This window comes from Protomyctophum parallelum (assembly GCF_964188405.1).
Source record: "Protomyctophum parallelum genome assembly, chromosome: 18".
NCBI lineage: Eukaryota > Metazoa > Chordata > Actinopteri > Myctophiformes > Myctophidae > Protomyctophum > Protomyctophum parallelum.
In genome coordinates, this window is record NC_139716.1 from 14,469,581 (window position 1) to 14,484,772 (window position 15,192).

Sequence of the window (15,192 nt, forward strand, 5' to 3'; positions counted from 1 at the left end):
TGAAAGTGTTGGGGGTCCTTTTTTCCACCCACCGAGATTTAAAACGATTTAAATGAACACTAATGGTTTTCCTGTGGAAATCACCTGAGTGATACGATAGGCAGGTGGGAGAAAGCTGGAAACCCTCACAGTTACATGTAACATTAATAAGCAGTAGGACGGGCCGTCGAGGTTCAAAGAAGGCGCGTGGTTGTGGAACGCCCGCTGTGCTGTCGCACGCTAACAGCTAGCGCTGTGCTGTCGCACGCTAACAGCGTATATCTACACAAAGTACCTGGACGACAGTACAGTAGCAGTATGCTACAGTACAGCAGGGACAACTCAAAACATCATGTCTCCAACGGCAGAAAATGGCCGATCTACACGGCTCACAGCGGCTGTGAGCCGCGTAGATCGGCCAATTTCTGGGAATATTTCCCCCCCCCAGAAAAGGGTTCATGTAACTCGTCTGGGGGTAGGGGGGGGGGGGTCCCATAAACCGAAAACCCAAGTTCACACTCTAATACGTGGAAAATAATCTGACTGTCCATCGCCCCGTTTTCCATCTTGGGGACCCAGCAGCGGGGGGGTGGGGGCCGGGGGGAGGTTAGGAAACACTGCGTGACGAATGAGGACAGAGTGCAGTATGTGAACAAAAGGAGATCAGATGAGCTAGAAGGTTGTTGGGAGTGAGTGGGTGGATTAGCTTTTACATGACTTTGAACCAGTAACTTGCTGATCTCTGGAATAACCAGGGGTAGGAAAACAAGGTGCCGTGTCTGAAAGCTCACACTGCATACCGCCTTAACACACCGCCGACGTCACCTCCCATCTACGATAAGACTTATGTAGCCAACAGCATGAGGAGGCGACACCCAAAAGCTTCTGAGCTGGAGATTCTTCCGAAACGCCTGACGCACAGCAGGCAGTGTGAAATTTCACAGGCGGGCACGAAAGTAGCTGGTCTTTTTTAAACCGTTTGGGAGGGAGGGAGGGCGGGTGGGTGGGGGGGGATGGGGGCAGCCAATCAGTGGCAGCAGCCCCCACAGTGCCCGCCGCCCCCGTGGGTGTGTGCCTGTGCCGCCGCCAGTGCCACCAACGCCTCGCCATGTTTGGTCCGCCGGCTGAGGATCTCGTAGGAGCAGTCGTCGCCACAGCAGCCCGACATGCTGGGTGAACTGTCGTCTATCTCGAATCTGGAGGGACGGCAAAAGAGACCACATGAATACTAAGGAGATAACGTTGTGGCCGCCGCCCAGTCCAATCTCTAGCCTTCATTAATAAGTTACCCGACCATGTGTTCAGTTTGTGTTAATGAAGCCGCACAGACCACCATTGCGGTGTTAAGTGGCAGAGCTGTGGCAGGAACAATCTGGGTGGCGTCATCATCCTGATTAATAAAACGTGTGTGTGTGTGTGTGTGTGGGTGTGTGCGTGCGTGCAGTATGTGTGTGTACAGTATGTGTGTGTCGACTAGTCTGCTGATGGTCTATGCCCCTTTAGGCCAAGCAGAAATTGTCTATAAATACTTTTTTGTGCTTTCTAAGCACAAACGTAGTTGTTCTACTTTTGAAAGGACAGCAGGCCATGTTGTTCCATTTTACAAACCCCATTTGGATTCTAAATTAAAGTACAAGCTGCCGGTGAACTTTGCAGTCCCTGTGGCAAGTGGACAACAAGACATGATTAAAATCTTTCTGTATAGAAAACTATACGACATATGATGTCATAGTCACACCATGGTCTGGCCGTGACTTATTAATTAACTATGATTACAGTTTCTCGTGTTACAATTTTGTTTCAAAAGTATTTGGTGCACAAAGTGGGAAGAAGAATAACATTAGAATGCAGTCAACTTTGCCTTTAAGAAAAGCCTGAATGTGTGACGTGTTATACTCACTGTAAAGCATCTCTGAAAAACTGGTAAGCCCCATGGTTGTGTTTGAATACTGTCAACATCACTTTCTTCATCTGCGTGCTAAGGCGAGAAAGAGAGAAATCAAATCGTTGCGGTCCTGTAGAAATCTCTCATCTCCATATTTCATGGATTTTCAACAGGTGGTCCGTGGACCACTGGTGGGCCGTGAAGGTATTGCATGATGTGGTCCCTGACCAAGCATTTAGTAATGTAAGAAAGGGAAGATTTGTATTTTAATTTATTGTATTGACCACAAGTTGAGAAACAATGCAGTGAATGACGTGGTGACATATGATGACGCTCGATCGATGTTGTCAGTTACTAGGAAGTCGGACGTCAAGAACTTCCACAGAGAAGTGAGTTAGAATCTCATGGGAAAACTGTACCGGATTGCCTGGTTTGAGTCACCATTATAAGGAAATGTGCCCATAATTAATTGCATGTGTCTGCTCGCTCATACATACAGTAAGTTACAATAGCAAGTACATGATTTCATTTCATTACCCCCCTCCCAACACAACAGTGGTCCCCAGGTTGATTCTCAGTCAGGGCGGTGGTCCCTGGTTCATAATCAGTTGAAAACCCCTGCCATATTTAATGGTGTAAATTAACGCCCTACTTGATCCCTACTGCAGCGTCACACAAAATATCAAAAGTAGCAGATCTGACTGCAAGCTTGAGCTTGTAAAGTAACAGTTTTGGACATAATTACTATATGAAGTTTCCACCTAACAGATGACGAAATCACGAAGCACAGGGGCATAACGTTCCTTCCTCATCACGGTGGAATCATTTTAAGAACGCCGTTTTGTGTTATTGTACATTTTGACAATAAAAAGAAAAAAAATGTAATTATAGTAATACATTTTTAATCTGCTTTAATATCGGCCTCGTTGATCGCTACAAATCCGTATCTGTATTGGCCATGAAAAAAACCATATCGGTCAATCCCTAATGACCATTTACAGTTGGTTTACCTGTTAGCAATGAGCTGTAATATCTGAATGAGTTGGTTTACCTGTTAGCAATGAGCTGTAATATCTGAATGAGTTGGTTTACCTGTTAGCAATGAGCTGTAATATCTGAATGAGTTGGTTTACCTGTTAGCAATGAGCTGTAATATCTGAATGAGTTGGTTTACCTGTTAGCAATGAGCTGTAATATCTGAATGAGTTGGTTTACCTGTTAGCAATGAGCTGTAATATCTGAATGAGGAATTTCCCCAGGCCTTTCCTCCTCACTCTGCTCTCCAGCTGCACCTCATAACTGCAACACAGAAGAAGATATCACGTTATAGACGTTGTGGACGAGGATTGTTTGAGACGGGCGTTCCCAAAGTGGCGTCCGGCCTTACGGTGGAGCCCCGGTTTTACGGTCTTACCAGTATAGTACCTCCTCGCCACACTCCACGTCGAATCTAAAGTGGGAGAAGGCGACGGGGGCGGAGTCTCCGTCGCGAGCCAGGAGGTACCACGCCCGCTCGTCTTTCATCTCGTCTCTTTTCTCCCTCTCCTTCCATCCCCACTCGCTCTGCTCGTACCTGGTGGGGGAAAAAAATCACACCCGTGTGAAGTGAGGGCCGCTAATATATTAAAGTCTAACTCATGTTGCTATGATTAGGTGATGTAAACAAACATTAAATTATCTTTATTTTTAATGGCAAGATGACGTAGATTTTCCCTTCATTGTCAATGGCGTTTTTAAAACAAACATTAAACCTGTATATAGGAGGGGCTAGCGCCCCTCAAAAATACGAAATTCTAAATTTACTTTATTTACAAATAGCAGATCTACAAGTGCACAATGTGACGCCTCTGCTATTTTCAAATGGCTGAAATATAGGGCTGAAGTGGTTAATGCATGTTTTGTAATAATAATCCAAATCTACAAAGTAACTAAAGTTTTCAAATAAAGCCAGTGGAGTAAAAGTACAATATTTGCCTCTGACAAATGGAAATACTATAGTATTGTGTGTGTGCGTACTTATTACTATAGTATATAGTAATAAGTACAAATACCTAAAAAAAAATGTACTTGACTGACACAAGCCCAAAACGGGACATTTTACCATCAAAGATGTGGAACCGACAGCATGGTGTCCTGAATATGGCCTTCAGGATAATTGTGGTGGAGAGACTCAAAAGTAATTCAATCCCCTGTGGGAGTTTGCCAGACGGCAGCAGTTAAAATATAGACCATGGGTCTTCAACAGGGGGTCGATAAGAGCTACTACAGGGAGGCTGCCAAATATTTGTGTGAAAGGAAAAACTCATTCTTCTTCTTTTTGCCAGCTGCTTGAAAAGCGGCTGGACTACATGTTCACCTACCTCTACTAGCGACCGTAGTTAACACTTTTTCTAAGCCAATGATGAATGGTACAAGGTCTGAACGGCATTAAAAGGTGAAGCCGTATTGGCTGCATACTGAGCCGAGGCAGAGGCTGCGGCACACACACTGATTATAGATTTTCATAAACGAGAACTCGCTGCAGCTGGCAATTAAGACCGAGCCATTCTTGTTTCACATGAACCACTAACCATAGCCTCTGTATTCTTACCAAGACATGGTAGAATTTGTTTACCGTTGGGTAAACAGATGTTGGTTTGGGTTCAATTAACGTGATCGTAATGTTCTATTTTTATTACCTTATTTCACCATAGTTGTATTGTTTCAGTTAATCGCACAGTCCAACTGAAATAACCAAACATTTACAGATGAATTGAATATGAAACTCCATTTCCTATCCAACTATTCAGCCTTCTAAAATAAGGGTGACTGGACGTACAGCAGAGCAGCCCAAAATACTTACAGTGTCTGCATGTTAGATCTCGTGAGTTCATAAGCCCATTCGACAGACAGCGGGTTGAGGGTGGAAACTTTCTTACACTCTATCTGCAAGTTGAGTCTGGGCACAAAACAGGGACATGAAGTCAGCAACATGCACAATCCAACTGTATGTGATTTTATGATTTTAAGATATAGATATAGAAATGAAACAAGATGTGTAGAGTATTTTATATGACTTGAATAACAACACATACCCGTTTCTGTCATATTTTTTAAAGACGGGGAAAGCAGCCAATGGGTCATCAAGCTGTGAGAAGAGAGGGTAAAAAGGCATGTAAAAATGTCATAAAGCAGAAATACATTACGTTCAGTTCACGTTCGCTCAAAATATGAATGTGTTCATGAACGATGGTTCATTGAACGTGCTCAGGGACAACACTGTAAGTACAGTATGTTCCCGGAGACAGAGGCCTGACGAGAATGATCCATTAAGACAGTCATTGTCATACATCATCATCATGGAGCATAAAGTCGTCTTTTCCTGGGGCCTAGGGAAATATATAATGGCCCTGCTGCACCTAATCTCTTGTCTCTAGGATTAACAATAACCACCTCTTCTCTTCCAGCTAACAATGTGGACTGCAGGCATTATTCGTGTTTTAAACAATGGCCTGACTGTCAAATCATGTCTGCTGGCAACAAGAAAATGTTGTGGGAGAATGGTTTGCATTCCTGCATGGTTGGCGAGTTTACGTTGAGGGGTAAACAAGAAAGGAGACGGGATGGAGACGAACGACTTGTGAAACAGATGAAAAAACAAACTAATTCATTCTCTGGATTTATTCTGGCGCTTATTGTGGCCTTCCAGCAGCTTAAAGGAGGATGCGTTTGTTTGTGTGAGTGAAATAAACATGGTCATTACCAGCCTTTTTTTTCATATTCAAGAACAAATATTGTCCATTGAATCATATGTATGTTTCACGGTCCATTATGTCTGGTTTAAGCTGGCTGGGTGATCTGCCAAATGTCTCAGCAGCAATGAGACCCACAGAATGTCAAAGGCACTTGGCATCAACACAGCACCCCCGTTTCATCAATAAATGGGAGGGTGGTGGTATTACCAAGACCAGAGTCTAGACGGACAGAGTGGGGAACAGACCAGCATGACAGCAGACAGTCAACAGACGGAGAGATGGCAGAACACAAACAAAGAGATCTGAATCGAATGATTTATTATTAGAATGAGTAAATATTAAAATATCTCATAATATTATTATACAGAGACGGGTCTATAAATTACCAATGCTGAGGCAGCATTTCATAATTTCCTGGTAGTGACCTCACACACAAAAAACGATATCTGGCTGGACTTGTTATATTACTAATCACATTTAAAGAAGCGAGAGAGAGAGAGAGAGAGAGAGAGAGAGAGAGAGAGAGAGAGAGAGAGAGAGAGAGAGAGAAAACGAGAGAAACTCAAAGTGGGCATTTATTTTACTATCTTTTACTATCATCTCGTAAAAGATGTTTCACTTGATTAGCCATCGAAAGAGGCTGCAAATCCATCATTTCAGGACAAATAAATAAATACATAAATAAATAAGCATCCAACCATGAAAATTATTTAGGCCAATGTGTGCCCTCGACCAGGACCATCAAACAGTTTCCCTAAGCTCATTGGTTAATGCCACTCACAGGCCTCTCACCTTATTGGCTATATCCACCTTGGCACAGACAGCATCCATAGCGGCCCTCTCCTCCTGGCGCTTGGCCTTCTTCTCCTTGGCTTTATTAGATTTCCTCTGGATGAACGGAACAAGGGATGGTGAGGGCAGGAGTAGAAGAGAGGGTAGGTGCCAAGTTAGAGTCTAAATGGTAAATACTAAATGGTGCATTTATATAGTGCCTTTATCCAAGGCGCTTTACATAGATTGTGCATTACATTCACCCATTCACACACATTCACACACCGATGGCGGTGGAAACCATGCAAGGCACCAATCAGCACATCAGGAGCAATTAGGGGTTCAGTCAGTGTCTTGCTCAAGGACACTTCGACACTAAAGGAATTGTGAACAAGGGAGAAAGTGAAAAAGAGATGTCAAGAGTTCAAATGAGGGGAGGGGGGGTTGTAGTGAGAGGGATGAAAATGGAATGAGAAACAGAGAAATGTGGGACAGTGGGTGGGTGGTTTAAGGACATGGGGAGAGTATCAGGTGTTAGACAGAAAGTCTTAAGTGTGGCATGAGGAGAGACACAGAGGACAGATGTGAGATAATCAATCACTGCATCAATGGCGTTGACGAGTACACCGACTGTTGTCGTCTGGTAGCCATACACAGATTTTGAGGAAGGCTACGGAATTGTGGTTGGCTCCTTTCAATGTAGTCCGAAGGCACAAGTTCTTTGCTTGGCTGCATTTCTAATGGGTTTTGGTACATTTTTCCCAATGCTATGCCAGGCCAACACAGTGACCCAAATCGAGAAAGCCAGCTAGTAGAGACAAGAACAATCTTGAATAACTGGCTGTTTTGTTATTTAACTTGAGTATTTTATTCAACAAATTGTTGTCTTCTCTATTATGATAAATGTAGTACTATTTCCAGATTCATTCATATTTTTCATTTGCGTATTCTCTTAGTGCCCTCATTATTTTGACAGAAGGTGAGCGAGCCAAGCTGCTTGGGTTGGTAATTTAATTTGTGATCAGAATATGGCTGAACATTAGTACTAGGCTAGCTAATTTGATCCACGCGGTTTAGAGCATAAAGCTCAATTTGTTGACTGATCACACAGGCCTTGCACAGAAACTAACTAGCATTTGGCAACAAAGCTCAAGGAAATTCAGAACCACTAGTTTTAGCTATGTGACCACTGTGATGCTGCAATAACCACACGAACTCTAGCATGACCTCACCTGTCACTATTCTGGGGGGCGAACATTCTGCAAAAATAGAAGATCTACAAGCTCACAAGGAGCTTGTAGTTTGGCTAATGGCAATTTTGCCAAGGAGATTTAATGTAGAGGGAAAAGGGGAGGGGACCAAGTACGGACCCTGGGTTTAAGTTGTTAATAAAAGAGAGTTGAGCCAGAAGGCAAAGCTCTCTGTCTACCGAGCAATCTTCGTTCCTATTCTCACCTATGGTCATGAAGTGTGGGTCATGACTGAAAGAATAAGGTCGCGAATACAAGCGGCCGAAATGAGTTTTCTTCGACGGGTGGCTGGCGTCTCCCTTAGAGATAGGGTGAGAAGTTCAGACACACGAGAGAGACTCAGAGTAGAACCGCTGCTCCTTCGCCTGGAAAGGAGCCAGCTTAGGTGGTTCGGGGCATCTGGTTAGGATGCCTCTTGGGCGTCTCCCTAGGGAGGTCCTCGATGCACGTCCCACTGGGAGGAGACCCCGGGGCAGACCAAGGCGCAGTTGGAGGAAACACTGGAACGTCTCGAAAGCTCTCTGGTGGAGCTGTTGCCCCTGCGACCCGACTACGGATAAGCGGTTGAAGATGGATGGATGAATATCCATCTATTTATATATGAACATAGGACAGCTGTCGAGTTAGCAGAGAATGTTTCAAAGGAGCATTGAGCAGCTAGTATGCAGTATGCACAATACTATACAAAACTCATTTTGACAATAGTTAATTGCTACAAATTGCCTGTGTCTTGGATTGCTGAAACGTGTAGCTTGATTAACACCTGCTATTTGAGCACCAAAAATAGCTGAATGGTAAAGTAATGCAATGCACGCACAGTGTTGTGATTATCATTATAGTCCTTTGTTTAAGTTTAAAATACAATCAAATTAAACCTCCCTAACCATGTAGCTTTATTTAATTGGACATAAATGCAGTGCTTGATTCTCAAACCTTTTCTTATCAAGGACCCCTAAATTAATATGCATTTGGCCGTGGACTCTCATAAAATTTTATTTTGTGCCTGGGACACCCATACAATATTTTTGCTTTCAGTTTCATCAGTTCTTTGCAAATAGCCATTACATGGCAAAATGATTAAACCGATTTTGACGCTATTTCAACTAATTTCGCTGGGGATGCCCTTGAACCCCCTCAAAGACCCCTGGTGGTCCCCGGACCCCTCTTATGATAACTAGACTATTATGGACAGTAAAATACAAACTCGGTAAAATGATGGTGGATAAACTGCACCAAGGGCTGAGAGAATATTTAGAGCTGCAGTGGACCAACAACAGGTCATTAGTATAAGTGCATTTATCAACCGACAGTCCTGAACAAACAACAAGGGCAACAATTAGGAGAAGGAATGCATAGAATTCATTCTGATTCATTCTGTACCATGCACAAGCAAGCCACAGACTTCACACAACACAACACGTGGATTGGTTTATCTGGAGTGAAAGTGAAGGGATCAAACTCTGTCTGATTAAAAAAAAAGCTTTTAATACCGGTACTCTCCGTTTAACGGGGACGTCAGAGATCGCATGTATAAGAACACATGCGGGTTTTAATACCTGGCTGCCTCTGGCCATGAACACAAAACGTGTTCAGCTACTGATACAGAAATGCAAAGCACCCATCATCATAAAAGATGGATTCCTTGAGTTGGGAGACCGGGCTACCAGCTAACATTGATTGATTGATTGAAATCTTTATTAACAGTTTGTAGAATTTACAGTACATTTTAAGCACAAACTCAATACAAAGACTGTCAACTGTGAGTGGACGACCCAATTAAGCATTACACTTGTTTACAACAGGGTCCACATTGTTCAATTCATCAAAACATTTAAGGACATACAAACATTTAGAGACATACAAATAGACATTTCTCTGTAGGTAAAGAACAGAACAGGAATTCATCATATGGGAAGCAAAAAAGGGAAAAGATACAATATACAGTGAGGGAAAATGGGGTGGGGGGGTGGGGGGGATTCAGATTTTACAGAGGCCAGTTTCGAATTGCAGCCGTCCGTAGGTGCCCTTTGAGAGCGGTTTTGAAGGAGTCAAGGGATTCACATGTCTTAATGACTGTTGGTAGGGCGTTCCACATTTTGGTGGCATAGGAGCGAAAAGAATTTAGTCCCTTGTTTGTGCCGAATCTGGGTTGTACATGGTTTGTTGCACTCCCTCTGGTGTTGTGGGTGTGGACTTCGTTTACATTAAGGAAGTATTTAGACAGGTACATGGGTATCTTGGTGGTGTATCGAATCTTGTGGACCAGACCCATTGCAAGATGCTGTACTCTGTCGTCGACCCTAAGCCATCCCAGCCTGTCAAAGTGGGCAGGGGTGAGGTGGGTTCGGGGGGTGAGGCCAAGTAGGAGCCTGACCAAGCTAACAATGTCACATAAACAACACAAGTTAAGGATAACAATCAATCGCACACACAACGCATACACGCCGTTTAAAAACCACACAGTGTGGGGTCCAAAGCGGCGGGTGTACTTAGGACTAAAGCCCTTTTTTGATAGTGGATGTAGGTAGGCTAACCGGGAGGCTAACGGCTAAGCTAACAGGCTAACAGCCTGGTGGTGGTGGTGGTGGGTGCCAACCATCCACCTCGCATTGCTTCCTCCTTTTCCTTTCTCTCTCTCTCCACAGCCTCTCTCTCTCTCTCCATCACAGGGTCCATGCACACGCACGCACACTCTTTGTTCACATCCATCCAGTCCACCGTCCAGGGTTAACCTAGTCCCGGCACACATACACATTATTACACACACATTTTATATACACAATAACAACTCACACTCACCCCCATGTCGAGCACCTTGTAGATTATACACCTGGCTCTATTGTTGTTGTTGGGACTCCTTGTCTGTCTGGGTTTTTTGAGTTCTATGTATGACACACTGCCGGGTCGCGTGCTAACGAGGCTAGGTAGGTTAGCAGTTTAGCACGGATCGATGTCTGATTTATCGCGGATTAAACCCGATTATTACACCATCAATTTGCACCAAATTAGCGAACAAGTATTTTTCCCCCTTTTCGCCCGGATTGGCGCCAAGAGCATGAGAGGGGTGAAATTATTCTCTCTCTCTCTCTCTTTCTCACGCACACACACACACTTTTCCTCCCTCCCTCTACCTCACTCTCTCTTTCCTTTCTTTCCTCTCTCTCTCTGTCTTTCTCTCTCTCTCTCTAGTCTAGTCCGAGGCGTCCAACTAGTTTAGCGCGAATATGGTTTCCTTGTTGGGGAAATGACGACAGCTGCTGAGCACACATCACAGGCACCCAGGGGGCTGGCATGGAGTGGAGGAGGGGGGCGTGGGGACACTGGGGGTCAAATGATAATCTATCTATGTCAAGGAAATTAAGGAAGGACCCCCACATTAATAAGACTGTGTGGATGTGGACCTCATCTGAAAATATTTTGTGATCCCCCCCAAAAAAAATAATGTGGTTTAAACTGATGTTGATATTATATTAACTCATTTTAGCTTGGAACCCCCTGAAGCCTGAAGGACCCCTCTGGGGGTCCCTGTCGGACTGGGACCCCGTTTTGAGAACCGCTTATCTTAATTAATTTAATTTAAGGTTCTAGGCGAGGGGCAGAGCCTACCCAAATGTGCACCCTGCCCACCCACAATCAAGTTATGGGGAATATATATTTTTGGCCAATAAATAACTATCTATACCATTTATCATTTTTGATCGGGTGGCACCGTAGGCAGCATTTGTAGAAATGTAGACCCAAGTAAACACATACTGCATGGCAGCGACTAGCAAGGCGGAGGGAGAGGCGACACAGTGTTCTTCCCCTTTTCAGGGGTTTGGGGGACTTGGCCGCCCAAAATAGTTTACATCATCTCATTCCAGCCAATCACAATTTGCGTCCTCACCTTTGTCTTCAATGTTTGTTTACACAAACTCACAAAGTAAACACTCAAAGCTGGACATATCAAAAAATATCACACTTGTGGGAAGTGAGGGGCACACACTGTGGCTGCCACATGACTGCACTGCTCAAAGCAAACATTAAAAGTCACAGGTCGGGGCCTGCTTTTTTGGTCCATGAGCTTTTTTGCTCATCTTGGGGAGCATGAATAAGACAAACATTAAAAGTCCATAGACTTGGCTGCCACATGACGTCATGTCTGAAAGCCAGATGTTAGATGTTGGAGGGGATAGCGCCCCTCAAAAATGGTATGGTACCATAAACCCACCATACACTCGGAGAGTACAAATGGATTTGTACCTTGTTGAAGTTAAATACCTGTAAGGGTTCATTTGGATCCAAAGTTTAGCTGGGAACCTGCTGTTCGCTGGAACCACCTCACGGACCCCAGGTCCATCAGGGATGGAGATCCCATATATGGAGATCCCTGATGTCATCAATATTGGCCAGCAACTCTACATCTGACCTCAAACCCTTAGATCTCCATACAGTATGGAACTGAGCTGTTCTGACTGGCCAGTCATTCCATACAGTATGTTGATCTGACCCCCCATGCCAAAGCACCAGTGCTCGGCCAGCAGTCTGCCGTCACCCAGGCGGATGCGTGCACATGAACTCGCCCTTTAGTGTCTTACTGGAGCATTTTGGGCTGGGAGCCCCCATGGGAAATTGACCATGTCTCTGATTGGAAGAAATGTTATTTGTAAATGTACTATTTTGTGTGTAGTCTGTGTACTGAAGAGGTGGAGAGACTGGGAGATACTGAACACTGATCTATCAGTGGTTCTCAACCTTTGTCATGTCAAGGACCCCCAGAATTATCTGTATTTGGCTGCGGATCTGAAAATATGTTGTTCCAAGGACCCCCCAGAAGCAAAGATTTGTGTTAAAAACATTCCCTTTGAAGGAATATATATTCAAAGATTTGCGCCACATTTTCACAATTTTTTCAAAAATAACAGATCTACAAGCTCGTATCGTGGCACAGGTCTCTACACATGGATTAAAGCAAAATAAATTCTCACGGCAGAAAATGTTTGCATGGCTAATGGCTAAGTCCTCTAATGTGAGATCTCAGATAAATGTTTGCATGGCTATTGGCTAAGTCCTCTAATGTGAGATCTCAGATTTGTGAAACAAATATGAAAATGACGCCCACACACACACACACACTGGCAGTGAATCCTAGACAATTAACACAGTATGTAACATTGTTTTAGTAATATTGTTCCTGCTGTTCCACATACTGTCAACCAGGTGCAGAAGTCATAGGCCGAGGCTTTGCCTTTAACCTATGCTTTTATACAAGGTATGGATTAAGAGTATTAAGATTTTATGGAAAATGCTTCAGAATATATCGCTATGTTGACCACTATAAAATGCTTAAAACAGCCTATCTAGAGCTTGTAGTTCAGACGTTTCCGCTGTGCAAATCTCTTTAGCTCGTATATTGCCAAATCTTCACCTATAACTTAAGGCTATTATTGTGACATGGGCATGTGGTTGAAAAACAAACAATCATATCACCATCCCAATACGAGTGACTGCACTGCACCAAAATATGTAATCCTAAATTGAATTGAAGTTAGTCAGCAAGTATCCCCGATCGCAGTAAAGCACAACCAGCATACACATTAGCAGCAAGTATAAGATTTATTGTAAATTCCATTGTTGTTACATTGTGTTCATGACACACCTCCACAATGCTGCTGCCCTGTCCGTTCAGGCTGACATGAGGCAGAGCGTTAAGCACGTTATAAAGTATAGTTGTAAACGCTGCAAGACACTGATGTAGAGATCAACGCATCTCTGGGATGTTTACCACGCTGCAAGGATACAGAATACCCATTCATCAACACGACGGCCATTACGCCCCTTAGTCATGTGGAACTGGGGGTTCCATAAAGCACGTTTTGTATAGGACTTTAAGCAACTAGTCGACTAGTAGCCTGGGCACCATTTCATTTAGGGTATATGATCCTGTCGGGAGCGGATGATATCGTTACGTCATGTTGTAGTATTGTTTTGTAGTCGACAGGCAGGAATAACGGGGGGGGGACTTCCTTTTCCCTCAAAGCTCAATAAAAGCTGCATGGCTACGAGAGCTTTTATTGTTATTCTTCCGGTTTGAGGGAAAAGGAAGTCCCGCCCTGTTGGTCCTGCCTGTCGACTACAAAACAATACTACAACATGACGTAACGATATCATCCGCTCCCGACAGGATCATACAGACTTTTGAAACGGAGACCAGGCTTTCCTCCGAGGCGGTGGAAAGCCTGGTGAGGCGAGGATAGTCGACTAGTGAATCCACTAGTTGACCACGTTGGTACTAGTTGACTAGTTGATAAGAAAAAAAGAAGGAAAAAAAAGCTTGGGTTCTTTCCTCCCGTTTTTGTAGTCCTCAAGATCAGGTAGATTATATTATAGTCAGTCATGTACAAATATTATTATTAAAAAACAAACAAGTTGGCCTAGTTAAACAACTAGTCGACTAGTAAACTAGGCAACTAGTAAACTAGTAAACATCACTAGAAGTGAAAGCCCTAGATTATACTTTGTACGGTAGCCAATCTATAATTTATAGATCTGCTATTTTCGGTGTAAAACACCGTTGCATTTTGGAGCATAAATTCAAGTCTACCAGTCTCACGTAGCCAGAGATCACCGCCTGCTCACACATCTAAATCCAATGTATGGGCTAGAACAGCAGGCAAACAGCACCACTAACAAACATACGCCCAACTGATTTTAACCCATTCTGACCTGAGATCAGATTCATACCAGGTTTCCAACTGGACACACACTGGTCTGATTAACCCATTCTGACCCGAGATCAGATTCTAAAAATGTCAGTCGTTCTTCGATTTTTTTCAAAAATAGCAGACCTACAAGCTCGTATCGCGCCACTCGGTGGCGCGATATGAGCTTGTAGATCTGCTATTTTTAAATAGCTAAAGCATAACATGATGCTGACACCAAAATGGGTGCCCGTTCAGAATGGGTTAAAACCAATTCCCGATACCATCCCAATATGGACCGCCCTGAAGTCTTCGTAATCGTTCTGAGGTCTAGATATAAGGCCCGAATCTCTATTCTATACATTTCCAAATTGTTTCCACACAGTTTTAGACCCTACATGACATTTAGATGTCACCAGACGAAAGATTGGCAGGCAGAGATCTTTGATGGCCTGACTACGCAAGACTATATGTAATATTAGCCCATTCTGGACGGGATCTCCTTTTGGTGTTTTAACTAAGCATTATGTTATACAAGCTCATAGCGCGCCACCGAGTGGCACGCTATGAGCTTGTAGATCTTGAAAATGCGGCACAAATCTTTGAATATATATTCTTTTTATTTATTTCGACATCAGGCCTAAATGGGTTAACTCTAACCGTGCATTTTAACAGCGGAAGAACAACGGCGAGCGACACTTGAATTTCATTGGCTATCACACAATCGCCCACGACGTTTTGACAGCGGACGACAGCCAATGGGACCCTACTGGCAATTACTGGCGATAGTTGGCGATGGCAGGCGATGGTCGAAAAGTGGACGGAGGAACGTCGGCCGAAAAGATGAAAATAATTGATCTTTTGGGGCAACCTCGTCCGGCGATAGGGCGACA

At 43.8% G+C, this 15,192-nt stretch overlaps 1 protein-coding gene across 2 annotated transcripts; it reads right to left on the reverse strand.

Annotated features, from left to right (window-relative positions):
- Positions 1–305: 305 nt before the first annotated feature.
- On the reverse strand, positions 306–10,763 carry naa40 (N-alpha-acetyltransferase 40, NatD catalytic subunit). Of its 2 annotated transcripts, none has more exons than XM_083789151.1 (8): positions 10,413–10,763; positions 6,391–6,486; positions 4,939–4,991; positions 4,707–4,802; positions 3,279–3,437; positions 3,080–3,163; positions 1,880–1,957; positions 306–1,175 (listed from the first exon to the last, which is right to left on the reverse strand). In XM_083789151.1, exons 1-8 carry the CDS (start codon positions 10,422–10,424, stop codon positions 1,007–1,009), a joined length of 747 nt encoding a protein of 248 aa, XP_083645277.1. In that variant the 5' UTR covers positions 10,425–10,763; the 3' UTR covers positions 306–1,006. The 2 variants fall into 2 exon arrangements, with proteins under 2 accessions (XP_083645277.1, XP_083645278.1); XM_083789152.1 differs by having other exon boundaries at positions 10,419–10,762.
- Between the last annotated feature and the right edge of the window lie 4,429 nt (positions 10,764–15,192).